This window comes from Stegostoma tigrinum, chromosome 34 (genome assembly GCF_030684315.1).
Source record: "Stegostoma tigrinum isolate sSteTig4 chromosome 34, sSteTig4.hap1, whole genome shotgun sequence".
Lineage (NCBI taxonomy): Eukaryota > Metazoa > Chordata > Chondrichthyes > Orectolobiformes > Stegostomatidae > Stegostoma > Stegostoma tigrinum.
The window spans coordinates 16,466,379-16,492,605 of NC_081387.1; the positions used below are offsets into that span (position 1 = coordinate 16,466,379).

The window sequence follows — 26,227 nt, forward strand, 5'->3', positions numbered from 1 at the left end:
ATTAACTCTATTTTCTTCTTCACTGATGCTGACTTTCTCCTCCACTTTTTGTTTCAGACTATGCCTGCTTTGTTTTGCGGAAGACACTTGGGCAGGAACTGCAGTGTCACAGTAGTGCTGCAATTCTGAGATTCGACTCTGGGTGGGAGTGTGGCAAAACTTGAAAGAGCTGGTCAACTCCAGTTGCAATCTGAACAGACCAGGTGGCCACATTAACAAACACCTCTGGCCTGTGCGCAAGCGTGACCCTGACACTAACACAGTGTCCCTAACTCACGTGCCCACTTGTCTGTCCTCGATGTGCTCGAGTAAATCTCAAAGCAATCTGGAGGGACATCTTATCTTCACTCCAGACATAGTAAGAACTACTGATGCTGGAGTCAGAGATAACACATAGCCCTCCCTGAAATGTCAACCTTCCTGACCCTCTGATGCTGCCTGGCCTGCTGTGTCCCTCCAGCTCCACACTGTGTTATCTCCTCCTCAGTCGTGGCACTTCACAGCCTACTGGACTTAATATTGAGTTCAAATCCTTCAAATTATGAATAAACTCCAATTTCTTCCTTTTTTTTAGCTTCCATTCTCTGTCACCTCTCTCCACTTTTCCCAACCCCAGTGGGACTGTCTTCCCAGTCAGGCACACCATTGTTCTGCACTCTCACAATCCAGTCTCTTAATCTGAACTATCAACATCTTCTTTCTCCCGCCCCAGCACCCTAAACCTGACCACCCCGGCCCACCCCCCACTATAGCTTAAATGCGGCCGCCTCCACGCTTCACTACAGCTCTGATGAACAAACATCTACATTCAAAATGATAGATTGCTCTCTCCCCATGGGTGCCGCCTGACCCAATGTGATCTCCAGCATTTGTTGTTTTCAATGCAGATTCCATCATCTGTGTTAATTGACTCCTCCAGTCTCAATCTTTTGGGGTTTTCCAAATTATCATCTGGTTTGCCCTGAGTGCCAACAGAATGGCAGCACGACTCTCGGTGCAAAATCTGCACCCAGGGCATTATTTGTTGAGCATCTGTCTGAATTTGAGAAGAGAGAAGTGCTTTAAGGGAACATTTTCTGGGCCAAATCTGCTAAGGGTCTGAATAGCTTTTTTTTATACATTCACAGGATAAGGACATCACTAGCTAGGCCAGATTTAACAAGGTGTAGAACTAGATGAACACAGCAAGCCAAGCAGCGTCAGAGGAGCAGGAAGGCCGATGTTTCAGGCCTAGACCCGTCTTCAGAAAATATTTCTTCATTTCTGAAGAAGGATCTAGGCCCAAAACGTCAGCCTTCCTGCCCCTTTGATGCTGCTTGGCCTGCAGTGTTCATCTAGTTCTACACCTTGTTATCTCAGATTCTCCAGCATCTGCAGTTCCTGCTATCTCTCTCACTAGCTAGGCCAGCCTTTATTATCCATCCCTAACGTGTGACGGACAAAGTACATCGCAGTGGGTCGGGAGTCACATGTAGGCCAGTCCAGGTAAGGATGGCATTAAACTTCCCTAAAGAACATTAGTGAACCAGATGGGATTCTCCACAACAATTGACAATGGATTCACAGTCATCATTAGACTTTTAATTCTAGACTTCTTAAAATCAAATTCAAATTCCATGATCTGCCGTGGTTGGCTTCAAAGCTAGGTCCCCAGAACTTTACCTTGAGCTCTGGGTTAGTAGCCCAGTGATATACCCCCTGGGCAATTGCTTTTGCTTTGTGTGGACGTGGGCAATGGTGGGACATGTGGCAGAATGAGATGGTCCTTTGCCTTGTCCCACCTTGCCTTGTTGAAGCAGCTATATTGCTATGCAACTGGTCACACTGCCCAGCAAGGGCATGTGCACATTGTCAGCGCGCCACCTCAGTCTTGTGCCCATGCCATGTCACAACAAAAGTCATACCGAGAGCGCAAGACCATGCAGCAAGCTGTGCAACTTGCCTGAGCGGCGATGACCCAAGGTTTGGGATGCATGCGTGAAGTCAGAGGGGTTCATCAAAGGCAGCCTTCCTTACCGGGCCTGGGCTTTGGGCACACTCAGGTATCGGGATGGGGTGGCACCACACAGAGGTCTCATGTCTCTAAGCTGCAGGCAGCTGGTCAAGATCAGTCCTTTGTCATCTGCGAGCTCCAATCCTTGGGGACGTCTGCCACCTCAGGCCTGCCACATGTGGAGCCACCAGTCAGGCGTGAGACTCTGGCAGGTCAGCTCAGTCGAGGGAGAAGACCAGGGGTGACAAGTCATCTCTGTTCGCAGAAAGTAAAGGGGGGCCTGGGGCTTATGGGAGAGCAGGGCATGTAGATGTCCTGGGTGATGAGTTCTGGAATCTGGTGGGGTTGATGAAAGAAAGGAGCGGGTGATGTTGTCAGCCTGGTTGGGGTGGGTTGCTGGTGGGGTGGTTATCTTGGGGGGTGGGGGGGGGGCATGTTAACGCTGAGACTAAAAGCCAATGGGCGCAGGACCACTCGCTGTCATTTCTGCTGTGAAGCACGTGGAAACAGTGTAATGTTGGGGGGCCACACTTGCAGATTCAAAGAGATGTACAGCAGTGAAACAGACCTGTCAGTCCAACTCATCCGCACTGAACAGGGATCCTCAATTAATCTCGTCCCATTTGCCAGCGCTTCGGCCAGATCTTTCTAAACCCTTCCTTCGAATGTACCCATCCAGATGTCTACTGAATGTTGTAGTTGTATCATCCTCCAACAGGTTTAGGGGCAGAAGTGGGGAGGGAGGGTAAGTGAGCCAATGTACGAGGGAGGTGGTGGCATCTACAGCCTTTCACTGAGCATTCATACTGGAGAAGAACGTCTGCTGCTGACACATGATACGTTGGCACATGACATGCAGGGTACCTTGGCCATCCCATGCCATTGACCCTCTCTTGTGGGTTACACCTCACTGACACCATCCACTCCTGTGCAAACACATTGAATAGTAGGTAGTGTTGAAAGATGCAGGAAGTCTAAAATGTCAGAGTGAGTTGATGCCACGTAAGTATGTTGCTAACTCTGTTCATTTTTGATACGTTTGGAGCCCATTGTAAATTCCCTACGATTGCATCTGCAAAAGCAGTGATGCCACGGGATGCAATTAAACATCTACACCCGACACAGAGAAACAGACTAGGTTGAAAAAAATATATACATTTTGTTACAAATTTCACAAAGTTATTAGCTGTGGGCCCCATGTAGCCTCAGTAAAATTTCTTTCTTATGTCCCTCCAGCTTGAGCGTTTTAGTTTCACTTTCTCATTGTTGACTTGGCAGCCCATTTTATGTTGCTTTCCACTGGTATCAATTGAAAAGTAAAAATGTTGGCGTTTCACTAACACAAACTATACCCACTTCTCATTACATTAGAGTATTTTGTAATTGGTTAAAGGCAATTTAGTGTTAATTATCCATATCTAGCATTAAATATTTCAAATGTTACAGACAATACAAAAATTAGAAGTAACATGAACCGTGAGGAGAGTAATCCATACAATCCCTACAGTGTGGAAACTGGCCCTTTGGCCCAATGAGTCCATACCAATCCTCAGGGCATCCCACCCAGACCATTCTCCAAACCCACCTAAGCTACACATCCCTGAACACTAGGGGGCAACTTAGCATGGCCAATCAACATAGCCAGCTCATCTTTGGACTGTAGGAGGAAACCGGAGCACCTGCAGGGAACCCACACAGGCCTGGGGAGAACGTGCAAACTCCACACAGGCAGTTGCCCGAGGGGGAGATCGAACCCAGCCCCCTGGTGCTGTGAGTCACTAACCCACTGAGCGACTGTGCTGCCCTGATAGGCATTAGGAGAGTATGGACAAGCTGGTGGAATGGGCGAATGAGTGAGAGACAAAACTTAATCTCGAGGAGTTGGATGTGGTCTATGTTGGTAGGAAGGATGGGGAAAGGCAATACCATATGAAGGATATATTTGTCAAGGTGGTGTATTAACTGAGGGACCTCAAGATAAATCTGGACAAACAGGGCCCTCTTGTGGTGCAGTTTTAGTTTCCCTACCCCTGGACCAGGAGATCTGAGGTCACAGGTCGACAATAAGCTCTCTGAGCAGATTTATTAGAAAAAAATAGTTTAATGAAAAGAAATGCATAAGTAGACAAATTGTTGAGAACTGGATATGTGGAATAATTGATTTTAAAAATCGTTTTTTGAATTCATTCACGACATGAGGGCATCACTGTCCAGGCCAGCATTTATTGCTCATCCCTAATTGCCCAGAGGGCAGCTAAGAGCCAACCACATTGCTGTGGTTCTGGTGTCATATGTAGGCCAAGCCAGGTAAAAATGGCAGTTTCCTTCTCTAAAGGACATTAGTGAACTAGGTAGGTTCTTTTCCCCAACAATTATCATAAGGATCTTAATTCCGGATATGCATTGATTTCAAAGTCCAACGTCTACTGTGGTAGGATTCAGACCGAGATGCCCAGAACATTATCTGGGTCTGTTATCCTTGAGATTTAGAGTGCCATAGGGTTAGAATTAGCAATAAGGTTATGTTAAATCACTGGTTTGGTCTTAGCTGGACGCTGTATATATGACACCCCATTTTAGGGAGAACACGATGGTTTTAGAGAAGATGCAGAAAATATTCATTAAAAAACGCAATGGCAGCAAGGTATGTTGATTTTCATGACAAGATAGATTGAGTACAGGAGTCCTGCAGCTACACAGGCCCTTGGTGAGTCCACAGCTGAGGCATTGTCATAGAATCCCTACTATGCAGATAGAGACCATTCAGCTCATTGTGTCTGCACCAGCCCACTGACCAGCGTCCCTTGGCAGAATTGAACCCAGGTCCCTAGCACAGTGAAGTAGCACTGCTAACCACTGAGCCACCCGAGAGCATCGTGTGCAGATTTTTTTCTCCTTCCCTAAGGAAAGAGATATTTGCTGTAGAGGGAATACGGTGATGGTTCACTGAACTGAATCCCCGGATGGCAAGCTTGTCTTTAAGGAGAAATTGGGTCGACTGGGTCCGTACTCACTGGAGCTTAGAAGGTTGAGAAGGAATCTCATTAAAATAACGGGGATGATGTTTCCCACTGCTGGGAGAGGCTGGTGGGGGGAGGGCTGGGGATCCACACCAAGGTGTCATGGTCTCAGGATGTGTATTAATCCATTTTGGACTGAGATGGGGAGAAATCTTTTCACTGGAAGGGTGGTGTATGTGCGGAATTCTCCACCATAGAAGTCCATGGATGCCTAGTCACTGAATATATTTAAGAAAGGAACAGTTTTCTAGAGGCTAAAGGTGTAAAGGATTCAGTGAGAATGCAGGAGTATGGCATTGAGACAAAGGATCAGCTATGACCAAGATAACAAAGTGTGAACCTGGAAGAACGCAGCAGGCCAAGCAGCATCTCAGGAGCACAAAAGCTGACGTTTCGGGCTTAGACCCTCTGATGAAGGGTCTAGGCCCGAAACGTCAGCTTTTGTGCTCCTGAGATGCTGCTTGGCCTGCTGTGTTCATCCAGCCACACACTTTGTTATCTTGGATTCTCCAGTATCTGCAGTTCCCATTATTTCCGATCAGCTATGAGCATGTTGAATGATGGAGTGATCTCACTGTTGTGTTGCTACTCCTATTTTCCTAGGTTCATAACTTTGAGATTTTTCATTTACGTGAATAGATTAGGAGTAATCCTCCTTAGAGGGTATTTAATAGAGGTATTCAGAATCATGGCAGTCTAATAAGAGAGGGAGAACTTCCTGTCATTAATGCAGGGGGTCCTGCTGTAGCGTGGTAGTTGCATTCCGAGGCAATATTGTGTACAGAAAATCACGCTGTAGTGATAACGGGGTCTCTGGGAAAAGCGAGGTGAGGGGCTGACCACCAAGAAGTATCACTCATAAATACAAAGGAAACATAGCCACTATATTTTCCAAAATTCTTCCACACCTGTGTAGCTGCATTCTTACTGCTGCAGTTTTCACGTCAGTTTATCAGACAGGTGATACTACAAAGAGGCAACACATGTACAAATCTGACCTTGTACTTACAATGAAGTGACGGTTGGGCTTTAAATACATAAAGTTCTGCCGCAGGAAAGTGCGAATACGATTAAAAAGAGATGAGCAGTGCAAAACTGTGTGACACAGAGCTCACAGCCAGCAACCCTCCATGGAACTCCCCCTGAAATTGACATGTTGGCAACTTTTAGTAAAATTCCCTCCCTCATTTAAATGCTGATCTGACCTGACTTTCCATCCGCACAGACCTCTGGACAGATTTTCAGATAAGTGAAGCAGAGGAATCTGGCCTTTCTTTCCTATGTAGCCCATTGGCATTGAAGTTAATTGTAGGATTAAAATGCATTATAAACCTGAGGAACACTGTATTCAAAACAGTGCTGGAAAAGACCAAGTTGTAACACAGACAACGTTTGGTATAATGATTTACATAAGCAAATGCAAAAGTTCTTACATAATAAATATGTAACAAAATCGAGGCAAAAATCCTACACAGGTGCAAGCTTTAACAGCACTCATATTGTTTTAAACAGTACTTCATTTTTAATGTATACCATCAATTTGGCACACAATTTCTGACGCACAATTCCAATTAACTTTTCCAAGTGAGCTCATCATAACTTAACTCTGAACATTTACTGCATCTGCCAAGACTGAAAAATGTTTTCCTTCAGCAAAGCCTGTGATGATGATGCATACTCGATGGAATCGCATTTTGGCCAACACAAATTCACATTTTAGAGACAGCGTTTGTCAATCGTATTATAGCCAGTTGGTGTTGCTGGAACATGTGTTATAGAACATAGAACATAGAACATAGAACATTACAGCACAGTACAGGCCCTTCGGCCCTCGACATTGTGCCGCCCTGTCATACCGATCTCAAGCCCATCTAACCTACACTATTCCATGTACGTCCATATGCTCATCCAATGACAACAGAGAGTTCCATTCCCTTACTACTCTCTGCGTAAAGAAACTACCTCTGACATCTGTCCTATATCTTTCACCCCTCAATTTAAAGCTATGCCCCCTCGTGCTTGCCATCACCATCCTAGGAGAAAGGATCTCCCTATCCACCCTATCTAACCCTCTGATTATCTTATATGTTTCAATTAAGTCACCTCTCATGCCCTCACTCTTCCCCCAATTTACTTGGGCATTCAAGGCCAGTTTAAACTAGTCACAGATGCTCATGAGTCTGTGCACTGACAGTGGAATCCATGCAGAAAACAGTGACGTTTTCAAAGTACAGGGAGGCATTGACCTGCAGGCCTCTGCTGCCTGGAATCGTCACCCCTCTCAGGATCACATCCTTCCTGACAGACTCAGCAAATGGCTCTATTCAACACACTAACAAGGCAGGAGAGAGTGGGCAGCCCTGCCTGCCACTCTGGATCTGATCGGGAAGTTTTCTAATTCTCACCCGTTCATTGAGACTGTGCTAACGATGTTGGTGCACAGCAGTCAGATCCAATTGCAGATTCCCTCCATAAGGCCCATGTTGAACAACACGTCCCACATGTACGCGTGCGATATCCCTTCAAAGGCCTTCTCCGGGTCCAGGCTGATGAGGCAGGCATCCATCCTGCTGTCCTGTACATAGGCGATCATATCCCTGAGGAACGCAAAGCTCTCAGAGATAGTCCTGCCGGGTACAGCACACGTTTGATCAGGGTGAATCACCAATCGAGAGCAGACCTGACCTGGTTGGCAATGACCTTAGACAGAATTTTGTGGTCTGCATTCACAAATGAAACTGGCCACCAATTTTGAATTTCCTCCGTCACCCCATTCTGCTTGTAGACGAAGGTGATAATATCTTTCCTCTTTGTATTTCCTCGTGGTGCCTGCCAGAAGCATACTGTCATACGCCTGAAACAGGTCCTGACCAATCAATTCCCATAGAGCTGAATAAAACTCAGCCAGGAAACCATCATTTCGGGAAGTTGTTATAGAGATAGTAGGAAATGCTGATGCTAGAGAATCTGAGATAACACGATGTACAGCTGGTTGAACACAGCAGGCCAAGCAGCATCAGAAGAGCAGGAAAGCTGACATTTCAGGTCGAGACCCTTCTTCTGAAGGCTCTACACCATATTACTTTAGGAAGTTTCACTGTTTTCTAAGGACTTGAGAGCATGTTCTTGGGCTGGGGGCTGGAACCATACCCAACTCCCCATATAGGACAGGGAGAACACACAGTGTCTGGAGATCTCTTTCCATGACTTACCCCTTTAAATTGTCCTTAAAATCACACAATATTCACAAATACACTAGGGCCATTCCTCTTGGAATTGCTGCACTATTGTTCTTAATAAATTCAAACCCAAAATCAAGACCTTACAAACTACAGACAATAAAAATACTATAAATAATCACCCGATCTTACTCAACCAATCAGCTGCTTCCTCTGGTCCAGCATAACTCTCGGAATCTGGACATCACCTCACAAGTGCTGCCTCTGGATTCAGTGAAGGTTCTCTTTGGTCCTCTGTACTCCATTTCCATTGTTGTTCTGACTGAGCTCAATCTAAGCTTTATACTTCAAGCTTTCATTGGGAAGTTCCATTATCACTGTTCACCCCTCCATTCACTTCACTTCTTCTTGTCTTATGAAAAGAGAGTGAGGACACTCAGTTAATATTCCCCAGAGTTTAGAAGAATGAGAGGTGATCCCTACAAAACTCAAACACAGACACACACACACAACACCATATCCTCCCAATGCCAGGGGCCTGGTTCTATTCTACCCTCGGGCAACTGTCTGTAAGGAGTTTGCATGTTCTCCCTGTGTCTGCGTGGATTTCCTCCCACAGTCCAAAGATGTGCAGGGTAGGTGGATTGGCCGTGCTAAATTGTCCGTAGCGCCCAGGAATGTTTGGGTGAGACATGGGAAGGGTAGGGGTAGGGGAATGGGTCTGGGTGGGATGCTCGTCAAAGGGGCAAAGTGGACTTGTTGGGATGAATGGCCTATTTCAACACTGCAGGGATTGTGTGACAGTGGATCATAGAGCTGCTCTCGCATTGGAGGGAGGGAGAGAGAGACACACATGGTGTTGGTTTAACCTGATGATCACCATGCCTCAGGAGAGGTTGAGAATGGGAGACCTTTACAGTGTGGGAACTGTCCCCCTCCAATACACATACACACAAAAGAAGCAATTCTGGGGGGATTGTTTTAATGCATTCACAGGATGGTTGTATTGTTGGCCAACATTTACTATGTATCCCTAATTTCCCAGAGGGTAGTTAAGAGTCAACCACATTGCTGTGGGTCTGGATTCACAAATCAGTCAGGTGAGCTTAATAGAACTTTGGTTAGGTCACACATGGAATAATGCATGCAGTACTGCTCACCTGAAGGATGAAGATGCTTTGAAGAGGTTTACCAGGATGTTTCCTGGTATGGGCCATTTTAACTGTGAAGAAAGATTGGATAGACTGGAGCAAAAACAAAGTTGCTGGAAAAACCCAGCAGGTCTGGCAGCATCTGTGGAGGAGAAAACAGAGTTAACGTTTCGGGTCCGGTGACTCTTCCTCAGAACCGTGTGTGATTGGATAGATTGGGTTTGTTTTCACTGGAATGCAGGTTAAGGTGTGATCTGATAGAAGTTTATGAGATTGCGGATGGCAAGGATAGAGTGGAAAGTATGTGTTTTTTTTCCCAGGGAGGAGGTGTCAATTACTAGGGGAAAATGGTTTAAGGTACAAGGAGAGAGGGGCAAGTTGAAAAGAGATGTGCGAGGCCAGTTTTTCACACAAAGGGCAGTGAGTGCCTGGAACACGCTGCCAGAGGAGATGGTGGAAGCAGATACAACAGCAGCTTTCAAGAAACACCTGGATGAATACATGAAAAGGAAGGGAATAGAGGGATAGGGATCCCGTTAACAAAGACAGCTTCAGTATGGAAGAGCAAAATGTGTCAGTGCAGGCTTGGAGGGTCGAAGGGCCTGTTCCTGTGCTGTGCTGTTCTTTGACCAGTCAACAGTTGACTGCACACCATCAATGAAAGATAATCAGTGTCATTGACTGACGCAGCTTTTAAGTGATTCTCCAGCATCTGCAGTTCTTGCTACCTCTGAGACAGCTTTCAAATGATCAGCTTACAGCAAACAATGAGAACTAGATCCTGTTACCATTTGGTGAGAGTCATTCAGTTGGTGCCCAGGGCGATAAAGTTACATTTGACTGAATGAACTGCTGAGATGAAATCTGTCTCCACCTACCACATTGACAACTTCACATCCTGCAATATTTTATGGAACAAAGCACACTTTAAATGAAGCGGATTTGCTGTCGCATTGCGGATGTGTGAGCACAAATCCGGGCGAAGGCAGTTTCTCCAAAGAGTAAAGCAAAATCAAGCTGATAACCAGTTTTGTTTTTGATGATGTCGAGAAATAAAAGTTGCCCACAAAGGAAAACCTCCCTGCAGTTCCTCAATTAGTGCGGTGGAGAATTTGGTTTTCTGTCCCACTTTACAGAAAGTACAACTGTCGGTTTAGAACTGCCTCAGTGCCACACTGAGGGATCCAGTCTGATGGACTCACACCTTATCACCCCAGAGGAGCTGCCTATCTACCCGTGGCTGATGTAACATTAGCGCAGAGCAGAAAGGAAGTCCATTCACTGACCACAGCTACCTACGCTTGATCCTCCAGGCACAGGGAGATAAATAGGAATCTACCCTTGACTGAAGTTACTCGGGAGGGAGCAGTGATGCTGATCAGGTGCAATATTTAAGAGCATCACTTTTTCTTTGGAAAGGACATGAGCAAAATACAACTCCCCTGGTTACTCCATTTTGTTCCTTTATTCTTTTGTGACATGTGAGCAGCATGGGTGAGGCCAAATGTACGGCTGTTTCAGAGGTAGTGGTATTGCTGTGAGACAGGAGCCATGTGCAGGCCAGGCTAGGTGCAAATGGCAGATTTCCTTCCCTGAAGGACAGGAGTGAACCAGATGGGATCCTGACAGTAAACGGGGATTTTTGTTATGGTCACCTCCACTAAGACTAGCTTTACATTTCACATTTACTCGTTAAATTTAAACAACACACGTAGCTGTGTTGAGCCTTTAACCTGTACCCCCCATAAATATTAACCTGGGGCTCTGGAATATACAGCCAGTGACTGTGGCCCTCCACCACAATACATTAAAGCTCCTGAAACCAGTATTTCTCAAACTATGGGTGATGATACTGTTCTGGGAGGATTCAAGGCAATGGGAAATTCCCCATGGGAAGCTACAATTTCCCAGGCAATTCCTTCAGAATTGGCTATGATGAGAATTTTGCAGGATCCCCATGTGCAATCCCCACGTTGAGAAACAATGGTGTGGCCATCACAAAAATCCTGGCTGGCACTTTTACAAAGTATTTTAAAAATACCAATGTTCGTATTAAAATGCTGCATTGTTGTTTGCTCTATAACATGCAAGCATTGATGATTATGTTTCCAATATTACCAAGCGGCTTTATCGCTGCTTTGGTTTTATTGGCATCTGGGCTCCTGTTAATTTCCAGGTGGTAAAATAGGGTCACATTGGAAAACAACATGTGAAGTTTGTTTTACATAAAATTTGTCTGCTGCTTCCGCTTTGGCTGCAGCCAAGGTTACTCCCTTTTCTGATGAAGGGTCTAGGCCCGAAACGTCAGCTTTTGTGCTCCTAACATGCTGCTTGGCCTGCTGTGTTCATCCAGCTCCACCCTTTGTTATCCCTTTCTCCTTTGTTGTCTCAGTTACAGTGATCTCAGTGACTCAGACCATTGTATTCAAACAACTTACTAAACCAACTAATTAAGTATTTATGTTTTTGCTAGTTCTATCAGTAAGTCGAAATGAAGGGACAATGTTAGTATCTTAAGTACATAGCACACAATGTAGTGTGTTCAGTCACACAGCTGTTATACTTGTGACCATATAGTATGGAACAATAACAGAATTAACTGTGGAGCTGGATGAACACAGCAGGCCAGGCAGCATCAGAAGGGCAGGAAAGCTGACGTTTCGGGTCAGGGACCTTCTGCTTTCCTGCTCCTCTGGTGCTGCCTGACCTGTTGTGTTCTTCCGGCTCCACACCTTGTTAAGAGATAATGGGAACTGCAGATGCTGGAAAATCCGAGATAACAAAGTGTGGAGCTGAATGAACACAGCAGGCCAAGCAGCATCTTAGGAGCACAAAAGCTGACGTTTCGGGCCTAGACCTTTCATTAGCAAAGGGGGATGGGGGAGGATTCTGACATCAATAGGGAGAGATGGGGAAGCGGACCGAAGATGGATAGAGGAGAAGATAGGTGGAGAGGTAGGGAGGGGATAGGTCAGTCCGAGGAGGACGGACAGGTCAAGGGGGCGGGATGAGGTTAGTAGGTGGGAAATGGAGGTGCAGCTTGAGGTGGGAGGAGGGGATAGGGGAACGGAAGAACAGGTTGGGGAGGCGGGGACGAGCTGGGCTAGTTTTGGGATGCAGTGGGGGGAGGGAATGAGCTGGGCTGGTTTTGGGATGCAGTGGGGGTGGAGATGAGCTGGGCTGGTTTTGGGATGCAGTGGGGAAAGGGGAGATTTTGAAGCTTGTGAAATCCACATTGATACCATTGGGCTGCAGGGTTCCCAAGCGGAATATGAGTTGCTGTTCCTGCAACCTTCGGGTGGCATCATTATGGCACTGCAGAAGGCCCAGGATGGACATGTCGTCTGAGGAATGGGAGGGGGAGTTGAAATGGTTCGCGACTGGGAGCTGCAGTTGTTTATTGCGAACCCAACAACTGCACCTCCCAGTCGCAAACCATTTCAACTCCCTCTCCCATTCCTTGGACAACGTGTTCACCCTGGGCCTCCTGCAGCCCATAATGATGCCACCCGAAGGTTGCAGGAACAGCAACTCATATTCCGCCTGGGAACCCTGCAGCCCAATGGTATCAATGTGGATTTCAGGAACTTCAAAATCTCCCCTCCTCCCACTGCATCCCAAAACCAGCTCAGCTCGTCCCCTCCCCCCACTGCATCCCAAAACCAGCCCAGCTCGTCCCTGCGTCCCCACCATGTTCTTCCTCTCACCTATCCCCTCCTCCCACCCCAAGCCGCACCTCCATTTCCTACCTACTAACCTCATCCCGCCCCCTTGACCTGTCCGTCCTCCCCAGACTGACCTATCCCCTCCCTAAGTCCCCACCGATTCTCTCCTCTCCACCGATCTTCTCCTCTATCCATCTTTGGTCCGCCTCCCCCTCTCTCCCTGTTTATTTCAGAATCCTGTCCCCATCCCCCTTTCCTGATGAAGGGTCTAGGCCCGAAATGTCAGCTTTTGTGCTCCTCTGATGCTCCTTGGCCTGCTGTGTTCATCCAGCTCCACACTTTGTTATCTCCACACCTTGTTAACTCTGACTCCAGCAACAGCAGTTCCTACTATCTCTGACAGAATTAACTGTGCAGCCCTTCTATGTGTCTAGTTGAGATGACAGATAGGGCTTTAGAGTAAATGTGTTTCAAAAATTAAAATTAGATGTTTATACATGGCCTATTTTGAGCAGATGTTCTGCTTAAGTGCTGGAAAATCATTTATATTCCTGGGCCAGGAAACACATTTCAAAAGTTACTTAAAAATGTCAGGAATAACAAAAGCCGCTGATAAACCTCGCTAATTGGATCAGGTTTTCCCAGAAATCAGCTGCTTCACATAAACAACACATGATGGGAAATTCCAGTTTGATTTTAATTTATTTTGGCAGCATCTCTCTCAAACATAATTTAAATGTCTCTCCCGCTGCCAAGCAATGGAGCTAAAGAACAAAGATTGACAGAAAACAATGTGCTCACTGGAGACCCTACAGCTCTCCGGACTCCATACTGAGTTCAATAATTTTAGGGCCTAAACTGCCCCATGTCCCAGCCTCCCACCCCACACACCAGGCCTTGTTACCACACAGCCTGCAATTACACACTGCCTGTTGTTTGTCACTAGCAATCCCCATGAACAACTATTCAGCCTCCCAGCCTGATCGTTAGCAACTCCTTCATCTGTCCATCTGTCTTTCTCTCTCTTTGGGCTCTATCCTATCATTTACTCCCTACCCCATCCCCTAGCCTATTTTCTGCAAATCAACTCTCAAAACTACAGCCAGGATGCATCTTCCGGAACATTCTGCACCTTCTTTGTTGATCTTCTGTCAGGAATGTTCTCTCTGCGAATTCTGCTGTCTGAAACATTGGTTAAGAGAACCTTAGACGGTGCCTAATCACACAACTTAAAAAATTCTGTGAGAGCCAGGCATCTCCTCTTCAGATGGCAGTTGTGAGAAACAGTACCTGCTCACAAACTCAGCCTGAGACAAAGCCTTGGAAACAAGACAATTTTATTCTGTATAATCTTGCAAGAAAGGTTGTCTGCTAGACAGGCACACACTACAAAGCATGTTAAACATTCTTATACAGTTTACAAGTTGCGGAATCACGCCTCCCTGCTCCCATTGGTCTTATCCTATCATTCCCCGTCCTGTCGGACAGACCTTGTTTATTGTTCCCTTTTCTGCCGGCCGAAGGCCCCATTGGCTTTTTTTACTGCAATCCTTATTTGCCATCCTAAAGAGCACTAGACATGCTGTACGTGCGAATCGTCAGGTTTGCAGAAATAAGCCTCTGCTACAACACCCTTATCTCTACCATGTCCTTGTCTGCAGAAAGAATGTTTCTGGTCGTGCTAACTGCCATCTTTGCAGAACCTAATCGCTGGTTAATGATAAACTTCTGCTACAAAATCTTGTGAATTTCTGCTTTTGCAAGATCCCACTATTCATCCTTACCTGCAGAAACAACATGGTTCATTTCTCACAGCAGTTCACTCTCACACTGATTTTCAAACGCCCTTTTCTTTTATACCCTTCATGATGTATTAATTTCTTAGAACAAGATTGGTCCGAGGCTGTCAAAACCGTCAGATTTAAATCCGAGATAACAAGGTGTGGAGCTGGATGAACACAGCAGGCAAAGCAGCATCTCCTGAGATGCTGCTTGGCCTGCTGTGTTCATCCAGCTTCACACTTTGTTGTCTTGGATTCTCCAGCATCTGCAGTTCCCATTTTCACTGATATTCAAGCTGGTTGCCTTAACATTAAAACAAGTCTCGGTTGCCAACCTCACAGCCAATTGATACATGTTTCAGTCTCAGAATTGTCTGTGCATCTTCAGCTGCTTGCAGGCATTTTTGCTTAGATCAAGCGTGGAAAAGCACATGATCTCTTAAAGGGACAACACACTCTTCACCCCTGTCATTTTTAAAAACAAATTCTAACTTCTTGCCTTTCAATTCATAAGTACGCTATACAATTTCTCAACAAGTGTAACTTAACGAAAGGATAACTCTGTTTTCCCTCTCTCTCCACAGATGCTTGCCCAGATTATTTATTTTCAGATTTCCATTATCCCCTGAATGATCAAGATACATTGCTTCTGGATGAGTTAGGCTGTTTCTCTGTGAATATTTTAAAATAATGTATTTTTATTGAAAGTGCAGCAAACTCCAGTGCCATGATCAACCCCACCCCCACTCCCCGTTAACCCAGTGAAGAGCACTCCCCTCAATTAAGACCATGGGGCATGATCTCAAAATATTGGAAATACGGTCAAGGCAGGTTCAATTAAAGCATTCAAGAGAGCACTGGGTGATTATTTAGATAGACGTGGCACACAAAAAATAGGGAAAAGACAGGAGATTGGCACAAAAATAATTGAAGCAGAACAGTCAGGATGGGCCTAATGGTCGACTGCGTCCGAACATAGAACATAGAAAAGTACAGCACAGTACAGGCCCTTCAGCCCACGATGTTGTGCCGTGGAATAGTCCCAATCCAAAAATAAAATAACCTAACCTACATTCCCCTCAATTCACTGCTGTCCATGTGCATGTCCAGCAGTCACTTAAATGTCACTAATGTCTCCTCTTCCACGGCTACCACTAGTAAACTATTCCATGTGCTCACAACTCTCTGGGTGAAGAACCTCCCTCTGACGTCTCCTCTATACCTTCCTCCTAACACCTTAAAACTATGACCCCTCGTGGCAGTCAATCCTGCCCTGGGGAAAAGTCTCTGGCTATCAACTCTATCCATGCCTCTCATTACCTTGTACACCTCGATCAGGTCACCTCTCTTCCTCCTTCTCTCCAGTGAGAAAAGTCCGAGCTCAGTCAACCTCTCCTCATAAGACAAGCCCTCCAGTCCACACAGCATCCTGGTAAACCTCCTTTGCACCCTCCCCAAAGCCTCCACATCTTTCCTATAATAGGACGACCAGAACTGGACACAATATTCCAAGTGTGGTCTCACCAGGGTTTTGTAGAGCTGCAGCATAACCTCGCGGCTCTTAAACTTGATCCCCCTGTTAATGAAAGCCAAAACACCATATGCTTTCTTAACAACCTTATCCACCTGGGTGGCAAGTTTGAGGGAGCTATGCACTTGAACACCAAGATCCCGCTGTTCCTCCACACTGCTGAGAATCCTGCCTTTAATCCTATGTTCAGCATTTAAGTTCGACCTTCCAAAATGCATCACTTCGCATTTATCCAGGCTGAACTCCATCTGCCATTTCTCAGCCCAGCTCTGCATTCTGTCAATGTCTTGCTGAAGCCTGCAATAGCCCTCGATACTATCACCGGAACCTCCAACCTTTGTGTCATCAGCAAACATACTAACCCACCCCTCAACCTCCTATCCAAGTCATTTATAAAAACTACAAAGAGCAGAGGCCCAAGTACAGAGCCCTGCGGGACACCACTCAGCACTGATCTCCAGGCAGAATACTTACCATCTACAACCACTCTCTCTCTGCCTCCTGTCAGACAACCAATTCTGTATCCAGACAGCCAAATCACCCTGTATCCCACACCTCCCGACTTTATAAATGAGCCTGCCGTGGGGAACCTTATCAAATGCCTTGCTGAAGTCCATATACACCACATCCACTGCTCGACCCTCGTCAACCTGTCTCGTGACTTCGTCAAAGAACTCAATAAGATTTGTAAGGCATGACCTGCCCCTCACAAAGCCATGCTGACTCCCTTTAATCACACTATGCTTTTCCAAATAGTCATAAATCCTATCCCTCAGAATTCTTTCCAAAACCTTGCTGACCACAGATGTAAGACTGACTGGTCTGTAATTTCCAGAGATTTCCCTATTCCCTTTCTTGAAAAGAGGAACACCATTTACTTCCCTCCAATCTTCCAGTACAACTTCTGTGGAGAGTGAGGAAGCAAAGATCTTCATCAGCGGTTTAGCAACCTCCTTTCTCGCTTCCCAGAGCAACCTAGGATAAATCTGGTCTGGCCCTGGGACTTATCAATCTTAATGTTTGCCAAAATTTCCAGCACATCAACTTCCTCAATCTTGATCTGTTCAAGCCTGTTTTCCTGCTCCTCAAAGTTCTCATTCACAACAAGGTCCCTTTCCTTCGTGAAAGCCGAAGCAAAAAACTCATTTAGGGTTTCCCCTATCTGCTCAGAGAAGAACAATTCTGTAATTCTCTGAAATTTCCAGCCAGGTCATTTCAGACTGAGATCAAGAAGCATTTCTCGATTTAGAGCTGCTGTGCAATAACTGGGAGTCAAACAACATTCACAAAACTGCCTGCAGACAAAAAAAAATCAAATAACCAGGCCTCATGACTGGTGATATGAGAGAAAACATTTTTCACACAGCGAGGAGTTGAGATGTGGAATGCAATGCCTGGAAATATGCTGGAGGCAGGTTCAAGTGAGACATTCAAGAGGGCACTATATTTTATGTTTGGAAGGCTATGGGAAAAAGGAAGGGGACTAGGACCATGGGTTGGGACAGTGCAGGCACAATGAGGTAAACACCCTCCTTAAAACGGTCTGACGATCCTAAGATTTAAGCAAGCTGCCTCCACTCTGTTAACAAAATTCGCATTTATTGAGTTTTTAGCTTCTGACGTACATGTCGCCACAGCAGCTGATGGAAATTTAAATTCCTAAACAAAATTTGGAAGTTAGTCTCAGTCATGGGGACACTGAAAAGCTAGTTGTGTAAAATCCGCTGCAGCACACTAATATCATGTTGCAAGAAGCCTGTAATCCTAATTTGCTTTTACTCATGTGTGACTACAGACCTAATAATTGCAGCTTTTAACACTCTGACCAATGAACTGCATGGTGTGGGGTTCAGGTCTCACTCCAAGATCTGACGGCACACCATTAAAGCTGACACTCCCATACACAACACAGGAAGCCACTGTCAAATATAGTGTTAAACCAAAGCCCACCATTGGCCCTTCGAGGACACCGTTCGAGTCTACTATGATTCTTCTTCAGCGAGGAAGATTTGGATATCTTCTGGATTGAACAAGTTACATCTTGCAGCCTCTTGGAACTGAAAAAGTGCATTATGGAACACGTACAGTTTATAAATTGCAAGCCAAGCTTTTAAGAGTGATTGGATTGCTGGATTGAATTAAACAATTGGAAACTACGCTGAAGGCTTGGCATTCTCTTTAGTTGCGTCCAGACAGGGAGTTGATATCTTCTCTGGCATACCTAGCCATATCAGAAGAAAAAAGAGCTTGCTGCAAAAAAGTCCAGGCTCTGTCTCTTCTGAGCAAAATGAGGTGAAAACGCAGAGGCAGAACTGGCTGCAAGGATCCAACTTAGTAGAAATATTTTGGAAATATTGTAAAGTCGAATATCAGGATTTCCACTGACTCTAATATAAACTCAACGCTGATTTGAAAGTCTCACCCATTCAACAGATAGCAGCATTATGAAAAGTTTAAAAGAAAATCGGCTGGACTGTGCCCTGACTTTACATTTTATCCTTTGAATTTAGGCCATTGGCCCATTTTCCTCACATTTCTTTGTATAAACATGTCAGCTCTGCAGAGCTGTATGGTCTGTCGCATGAAATGTGTGCTTGGCATTAAAGAGACATATTTAATTTCACACACTACAGCTTTATTGTTCCAAATATGATCATTCCTAAAGAATAAGTTACTTTGACAAGCTCAAAGAGAAATCTGGTGAAAGTTTCTGGAGAGTAGCATGAGGCAGAAACAAATTGATTCAATCACTTGCAAAAAAAAATCAGATTTTGGAGGGGGAAATAGAAACATCAAAGAAAGATACAGCTTGAAACAGAGAAAATTGTCAGATAGATGGAATGTCAAAAACGGACATCAGCAGATTACAAATGAAAGTAAGTGTTTGATTTAATAATACAATGGTGACTTAAAATTACAATAAATATTGTGCAGTTACGTATAAGTTATACGGCTGTTGCTTCTATTTTCCACTCTTACATTGACAGTCACAATACTGTTTGACCACCCACCCACATCAAACTTCATCTTTGGATTTCCTGTTCAAGCCACTAACCCTCGTTCATTTCTCCAGGTTGGGGAGCAGCAGCAATTATACACTTGGCGTATGTGCATCAATAGCTGGGTTCGTCTGGTGGCCCACAAGTCCTGGGAGTGAGACTCAGAGCTACACACTGAGCCACTCCTACTCCAGTCTGTGAACACTAGTGCTGTATGTTACTTGGACTGGGGAATGAGTGCTAAGCCTGTGTGGTGTCTGAGCTCACAGGCAATTCTGAGGTCATGTCTCGATTTTCAGTTTGAATTTTGTTGCGTGGGGAAGTGTGTCTGGAGAACTGCCAATCTAAAGATGGACATGTTCAAGAGACACATAACCCACAATTAGAGCTTTTACTAGCACTTTCCTTCATTAATTGTCAATGCCATGTTAAAAAGATTCAGCAGAGTACATCCAGAAAGCTTACTTCATTTGGTAGAGAAATCACAAAGGAGGAGGTAATATCTTAAAATTATAGCCAGGTCAATTAGAAGAGCAATTGGGATGTCATTTCACGCAGATAGGTTAGTAGAAATCGTGAATTATCCTGCTCCTAGAAAGGGTATGGATGATGGGAGCATAGTTTAGAGAGTTCAAAGTTTTGAAGAATGGTTTGTGCAAGATTCTGAATGAATGGGCTTGATAGCATAGACATGACTGGTTCTACTGTTTGGTAAATCAGAAAAATACACAACACGGGCCTAAATCTCAGGACATGCAACGGAGGTTGGGCTTGCTGTATCACTGCATCCACTCAAGACTGGGGTACACAGACCTTTGGCCCAGGGAATTGGTGAATGTTGGGGTAGTGTCCCTACCTCTGACTCCGGCTGCAAGTCCCACCTGCTCCCAAGATTTAGTAAAACATCCCTGAACATGTGGACGGGAAAGTATCTTTCTTGGACGGTCCTCTATCCTTATAAGGACATAGAGAGATCTTGTTAGTGCATCATTGAAATGGAGCCAATGAGGTAAAGTACGGATCAGCTTCGGCGAAATAACCAGCAAAAGAAACACCAACATTTTCGCGCTGATGCTGCCCGACGTGTTGAAATGCATTGAGAAACAGCTCCATTGTAGAAACTTGAGGATAATTTACGTGACAACGTGAGCCACTCAGCTAAGTCTAAAGTAAAAGAGCACTTTGGAAAATTCTGCATTCGCTGCTCAAAAAGGCACGGATTCCTTCATTCCTCTGACGCTGAACAGAATCACAGTTTAGCTTTGCTAGCCCAGGCCAGTCGTGACAGTCCAATTCTCCATAAACTCTGGTACTCTGTTGGTGGGAAGCCAGCATTCTGAGAGTTACTATTCTATCCCGAATCACACGAAAGGCCTAGCTCCCAAGGCTCCATCAGCAGGAACTCAGTGGAGCATAACAATTATTTACCCAGGAGACAGAGGGGGAAGAAATGAGAGGAATTCAGCGATCCTGAGAGGCCCCACTATAAGGTAAAGTTGTCTCCTTTTCTGACCGACAGCGCGATTACGTGCAAGAGGAAACACACTTAGTGTACAGTTGCCAGTAAACCAAGTTTTCCCGCGTATCTGCTCAACCTCAGCAATATAAATCCAGTTTGATTTAGTTCAGCCCACTTTAGGAACGGCTCGTTTTTGTTTCTGCTTTTGTAGTGGAGATTTTGTATCTGCTGTTCACTGATCTCAACAGTTCTTCCAACTGTGAAGAGCAGGAATTTCTTTAGCTGGAGGCTAGTGAATCTGCGGAATTCATTGCCGCAGAGGGCTGTGGAGGTCAAGTCATGGAGTTTACTTAAGGCAGAAATATAGTTAGGTCCTTGATTCATAAGGGGATCGAGGGTTGTGGAGAGAGAAGGCAGGAGGATTTGGTCAAGAAATATATTAGCCATGATCAAAAGGTGGAGCAGTCTCGATCGGCTGATTGGCCTAATTCTGTTCTGATATCTTATGGTCTTATAGTATCCTGGTAGTTGCTTATGTAGTACAAACAAACTTTCTAGTCCAGAAAGGGGAACGTTTAAACTATTCAGTTTTGTTCCTGCATTTATTAATTTATTGTTCATAACTTTGAATTTAAAAGTTTACATCCTTTTGTGTATTTTCTTTCTCTTCCTTTCTGTTTTGTTTTCTTTACCTGTTCTGAGGAAGGATCACTTGAACCGAAACGTTAACTCTGATTTCTTTTCTTTACAGATACTGCCAGACCTGCTGACCTTTTCCAGCAGCTTTTGCTTTTGTACCCGGAGGGACTTATTATTCGGCACTCCACTCACACCATTTGTCTGGTCTTTTGATCTCTCTGCCTATAAATTCTGCGTTCTGTCTGCTTCCTTTCTCACTTCACCTGATGAAGGGACAATACTGGAAAAGCTTGTGATTTCAAATAAACCTGTTGGATTATAACCTTGTGTAGCTTCTGATTTTGTCCACCCAGTCCAACGCTGGCACCTCCACATCATAAGCAGAGTTGAGTTTAGTTGAGCCAGCACTGAAAGACTTAACAGTTACTTGCCGTTCTTATTGTGTCTCAGTAAAAGTCGCTGACTCTCTGGTCTTCCTGAAAGACAATAAAAAGATTAATTATAACTTCACCTCTGCTCCTGCTTTTCCTTAAATGACCTTCAATGAATTCAAATCTGATTTACAAAGGCCGTTCCTCTCCCTCTGACACACATAATATCAAAGAAAGACAGAAAGACATTTCATGCAGCTTGAAAGGTTTTTACAACCAATCTTGAGCCTTGGAAATGCTCTCATATATTTGTGCCTAATTATCTCACAGTCTCGTCCTTGAAAGACCATCTTTATCCCAAGCTTTCCTCCTGAGCATGGGGCAGTGCCCCTCAGCTGTTCTTCAAAATGATGCTCCATCTTAATCTACTACATAAATTGATAGTGCTGATAGAAACCAAGATTACAGTTTCATCTAACAGCCAGCACTTTGGACAGTGCAGCCCTCCCTTGTCATGGCACAGAGTGTTGATCCAGATTATGCTCAGCCCTTTGGAGTTTAATTTGAATGCAGGACTTTCTGTCTCAGAGGCCAAAGCATTACCCACTGAACACTGACTAAGAACATGGTGCTTTACCGAGCCACGGAGTTCGGGGAAAACTCAGGTGGACATCCTGCGAACTCTTGGGCCCACATCAGAATGAGTCTCCAAGTCTAACAGCTGACTATTAAATTGCAATCCAGCAACCCCCAACAACTGAATTATGAATGCACACACAGAGGACTGCAGATAGGGTGGGACGCCCTCTAACATTCCATCAGTACTGACTATACAATCCTACAGACATGTATAAAGTGTGAATAAGGCACTCTGGACAGCTGTACTGTGGAGAACTGGATCCGGGTGAAACTGCTAAAACAGGGAGGAAATGAAACACATGAGGATAATGTAGTGATCTAACTGAGTCATAACTGCTAACCATTCCTGAATAAAACAAAATTCTAATGGTATGCTGTTCTAACAGGCACAAGCCCTACTTATGTGAACCAAATTAATAATAAAAATTAAAACTTAATCTCTTGAAATTACAGTCAGGATAAATCTTCCAGAATGTCCTTTGCCTTCTCCATTATCCTCCAGTAAGGAATGCCTTCCGGAACAAATTAACAGCCCCAGTGAGGGAACTCATATTCTGAGGTCTACCTGGCTGACTTCACTACAATCACTGCAACTTTGATTGTATTTCCTCAGTGTTAATGTGGGTGATTTCAAACTACCCCATATTGTGTCCCATCTGTCACACATCAGCTCCCTCATTTAATCAACGAATGACTCTGAAAATCTTAGCTTGCATCTACATTATTTGCTGTGTCACTTCTCCTTCCCCAGCAACAAACGCGGATCTAAATTGTTCTTCTTGTAGTTTAGGTCAAGACAAGATAAAGTGAGAAGTGGAATGCACCAACAGATTCCAGCATGGAGTGTCCATTTGAGTGGAGTTTGCGTGTTCTCCCTGTCTAAGTTTGCTCCGGTTTCTCCCACTGTCCAAAGATGTGCAGGCTGAGTGGATTGGCCATGCTAAATTGCTCTTAGCTTTCAGGGATGTGTGGACAGGTTACAGGGAAACGGGAAAGGGTAATGGGTCTGGGTTGGGTGCACTGAGAGTTGGTGTGGACTTGTTGGGCTGAAGGGCCTGTTTCCACACTGTAGGGATCCCATAATATATGATGATCTATGGTCCCGTGGATATGCCAGTATCCTGTCAATTTGAGTACCTTTTTTATCATTAGTTTCTGTCTCCTGCTTCCTAACTGATTCCCAAACCAGTGCATTGCCTCTAATGTGAGAAGACATATCCAATTCTCTTCCAGGCAGCCTCTTTGTACTCTGGAACGAGCACTGGACTTTAAGTGGTCCCCTTTGCTTACCGGACCAATACTAACCAAAAGTAGGTTAACTGACTTCTACTCTCGCCGCTAGTATTAATACCAGCATCAAAGCCAACATTCTTGTCATACGTCTGAGGGTTTGTAATGTTTTGGCCAAACGAGCAGTGCTATTTTTCCAGCAGCAGACTGTGACAATGTTGTTGAAACCAATGTACCAGCAAGCAATGAAATGTGAAAAGTCTAATCAAACGAGTTACCACATACTAGTAAGCTCCACAATCAATCTCTTAACAACTTCCACTGTAAATTAAGAGACTAAAGTAAAGATCTGATGTCTGTAGTCTCACATCCTCAATGTTGCAAAGCACAGCATGAACTATACCAGTAATTTTGAAGTGAAATCACTGGCAACCACTTTTCATAGAATGACAACACGAGGACAGCTTCCCTGTTTTGTCTTTTGATGAAGAGTATGGAACTGTGCAGCACAGGAATGGACCCTGTGGGCCACAGCGTAATGCCGACCATGACACCAAATGAAACTAATCCGTTCTGCCTGCTCTTAGTCCATATCCCTCCATTGCTTGCATATTCATGTGTTTATCTAAAAGACCCTTAAATGCTCTAATTGGTATCTGTCTCCACCTGATTACTTGCCAAAGCCCTGTAGCTGGGGTTTGGATTTATATACTGACTAGAAGAGGTTTTCTTGCGGGCTGGGGTTAAGATGTGCTCTGCATGGGAACTGGTTTCATGACTAAACCTTCACGTTACCCCAAAGTAAATTGAGTCCATTACAAATTGTCTGTTGACATTATTTGTGAAAATCATAACAAAGTCTAGCTAAGCAGGTAGGTTTACTGTAAATAGACTTTTCTCTAGAGGTCTGTGTACATGTAAACATGCATAGCTGCACAGTAAGGGAATATCTAAGGGTAGCATCAACGAGGCAGTTCATTTAGTGCCGGTCGTTTTCGATGTTAATGTTATTGTTGAACAGGCACATGATCCTCTTTGTTGTGAATTGTTTCAAGAGGTATCTCTCCACCTTTCACATGAAAGGGCTGGACAATGTAACTAGAGGGAGTGATGGCCTAGTGGTATTATTGCTGGGCTGTTAATCTTGAGACCCAGATGATGTTCGGGGGACCTAGATTCAAATCCCACCAGAGCATATATTCGATAAATATCTCAAATTAAGAGTCTAATGACCATGAGTTGTTGGGGAAAAATCCAACTGGTTCACTAATGTCTTTTAGGGATGGAAACTACCATTGTATACCACGGTCTGACCTACATGTGACTCCAGACCCACAGCAACATGGCGGCTCCTAACTGGGCAATTAGAATGGGCAATAAATGCTGCCTAACCAGAGAGTCTCCATCCCGACCTGAAATGTCAACTTTTCTGATGCTGCCTGGCCTGCTGTGTTCCTCCAGCTCCACACCATGTTACCTCTGACTCCAGCACCTGCAGCTCTTGCTGTCACACAACTGACAAAACTTTTGTTCTCTCGCTCAGCTGGATAATCCACAAGAATAATAAATGCTAAATCAACATTTATACAGCACGAGAGGAGGGCTCTGAGGCTGGGTCTTTAGGCTGTACGTTCCAATGGCAAGGATCACAACAAACAGCAACAGAGACATCAAACAACATTTGAAGAAGGGTCCCAACCCGAAACATCAACTTTCCTGCTCCTCTGATGCTGCCTGGCCTGCTGCGTTCCTCCAGCTCCAGACTGTGTTATTACATTAAACAACTATCCCTTAGATTGTTCGCAACAAAGTACAAGTTACATGGTGTGCCAAACCAGCCTGCGTTTGCAAAACCCACAACAGAAGTGTTCAAAAATGAAATGGGATTCTTTAAACTGCAGGATGTCCCCGAGAGGGTGAAGAACTATACCGAATCAGGATCGACAGCTGGGCTCTCGGCATGCCTTATACAGGAAGCTACACATTAAAACTCAGGACGTTGTTCTTTGCAAACAGAAACAACAGCAGTTTCAAACTCAAAACAGGTGGCAGCCATTTTCTGGTGAATTAGTCAAGAGCAATACCCTGACCAGAGCTGCCTGGTTTAAAATGGAAACAAAGCCTGGTAGTTAACGTTCGATCAGCATCAGTGCATGTATTTTTCACACATCAGAGTCCACTTGCTCACCAATCAGCGTGCTTTTCCGTCTAAATATTGGTTTCCCCTTTAAATTTTTTTTTATTTTATTGGTTCTGATGAGTGGGAGATGTAAAGTTTCACAAAATGTCTCTATTCAGCAACACTCAATCTCGATAATACCTCAATCTGTATATTACCCAGTGACTGTCACCCATTTGTGGTTCTATAGGTCAGGCTGGGTCTTGTCAGAAACCTCCCCAGCCATTCTGAGACTGCTTCCCTTCAGAACAGCAATTTGCATCCGAGCTAAATAGGGTCTGTTCAGTTATCAGAACCTCCTGGTTATCAGTTATATGCAAATATAATCTGGCACAATTCAGAGTTGCTTTTGGTTTGTTGGTTTAGAGAAATTCAAGCTCCAATGTTTGTT

At 44.7% G+C, this 26,227-nt stretch overlaps 2 protein-coding genes across 8 annotated transcripts in view; one reads left to right on the forward strand and one right to left on the reverse strand.

Annotated features, from left to right (window-relative positions):
• The window catches only part of LOC125446602 (uncharacterized), a 49,250-nt gene extending 27,369 nt beyond the window's left edge, over positions 1-21,881 (forward strand). For both annotated transcript variants that reach the window (XM_048520306.2, XM_059639545.1), the window contains one exon: positions 21,530-21,881. In XM_048520306.2, coding sequence (XP_048376263.2) covers positions 21,530-21,630 — 101 coding nt within the window. In that variant the 3' untranslated portion in view covers positions 21,631-21,881. The remainder of the gene's footprint in view (positions 1-21,529) is intronic.
• LOC125446606 (hepatic and glial cell adhesion molecule-like) overlaps positions 8,415-26,227 on the reverse strand; it is a 67,422-nt gene continuing 49,609 nt past the window's right edge. For 3 of the 6 annotated variants that reach the window (XM_059639549.1, XM_059639548.1, XM_059639546.1), the window contains one exon: positions 18,925-21,893. In XM_059639549.1, coding sequence (XP_059495532.1) covers positions 21,854-21,893 — 40 coding nt within the window. In that variant the 3' untranslated portion in view covers positions 18,925-21,853. Of the gene's footprint in view, positions 8,605-18,924; positions 21,894-26,227 lie in introns of those variants that run through there. The other 3 variants (XR_009442917.1, XR_009442916.1, XM_059639547.1) reach the window with 3 other exon arrangements.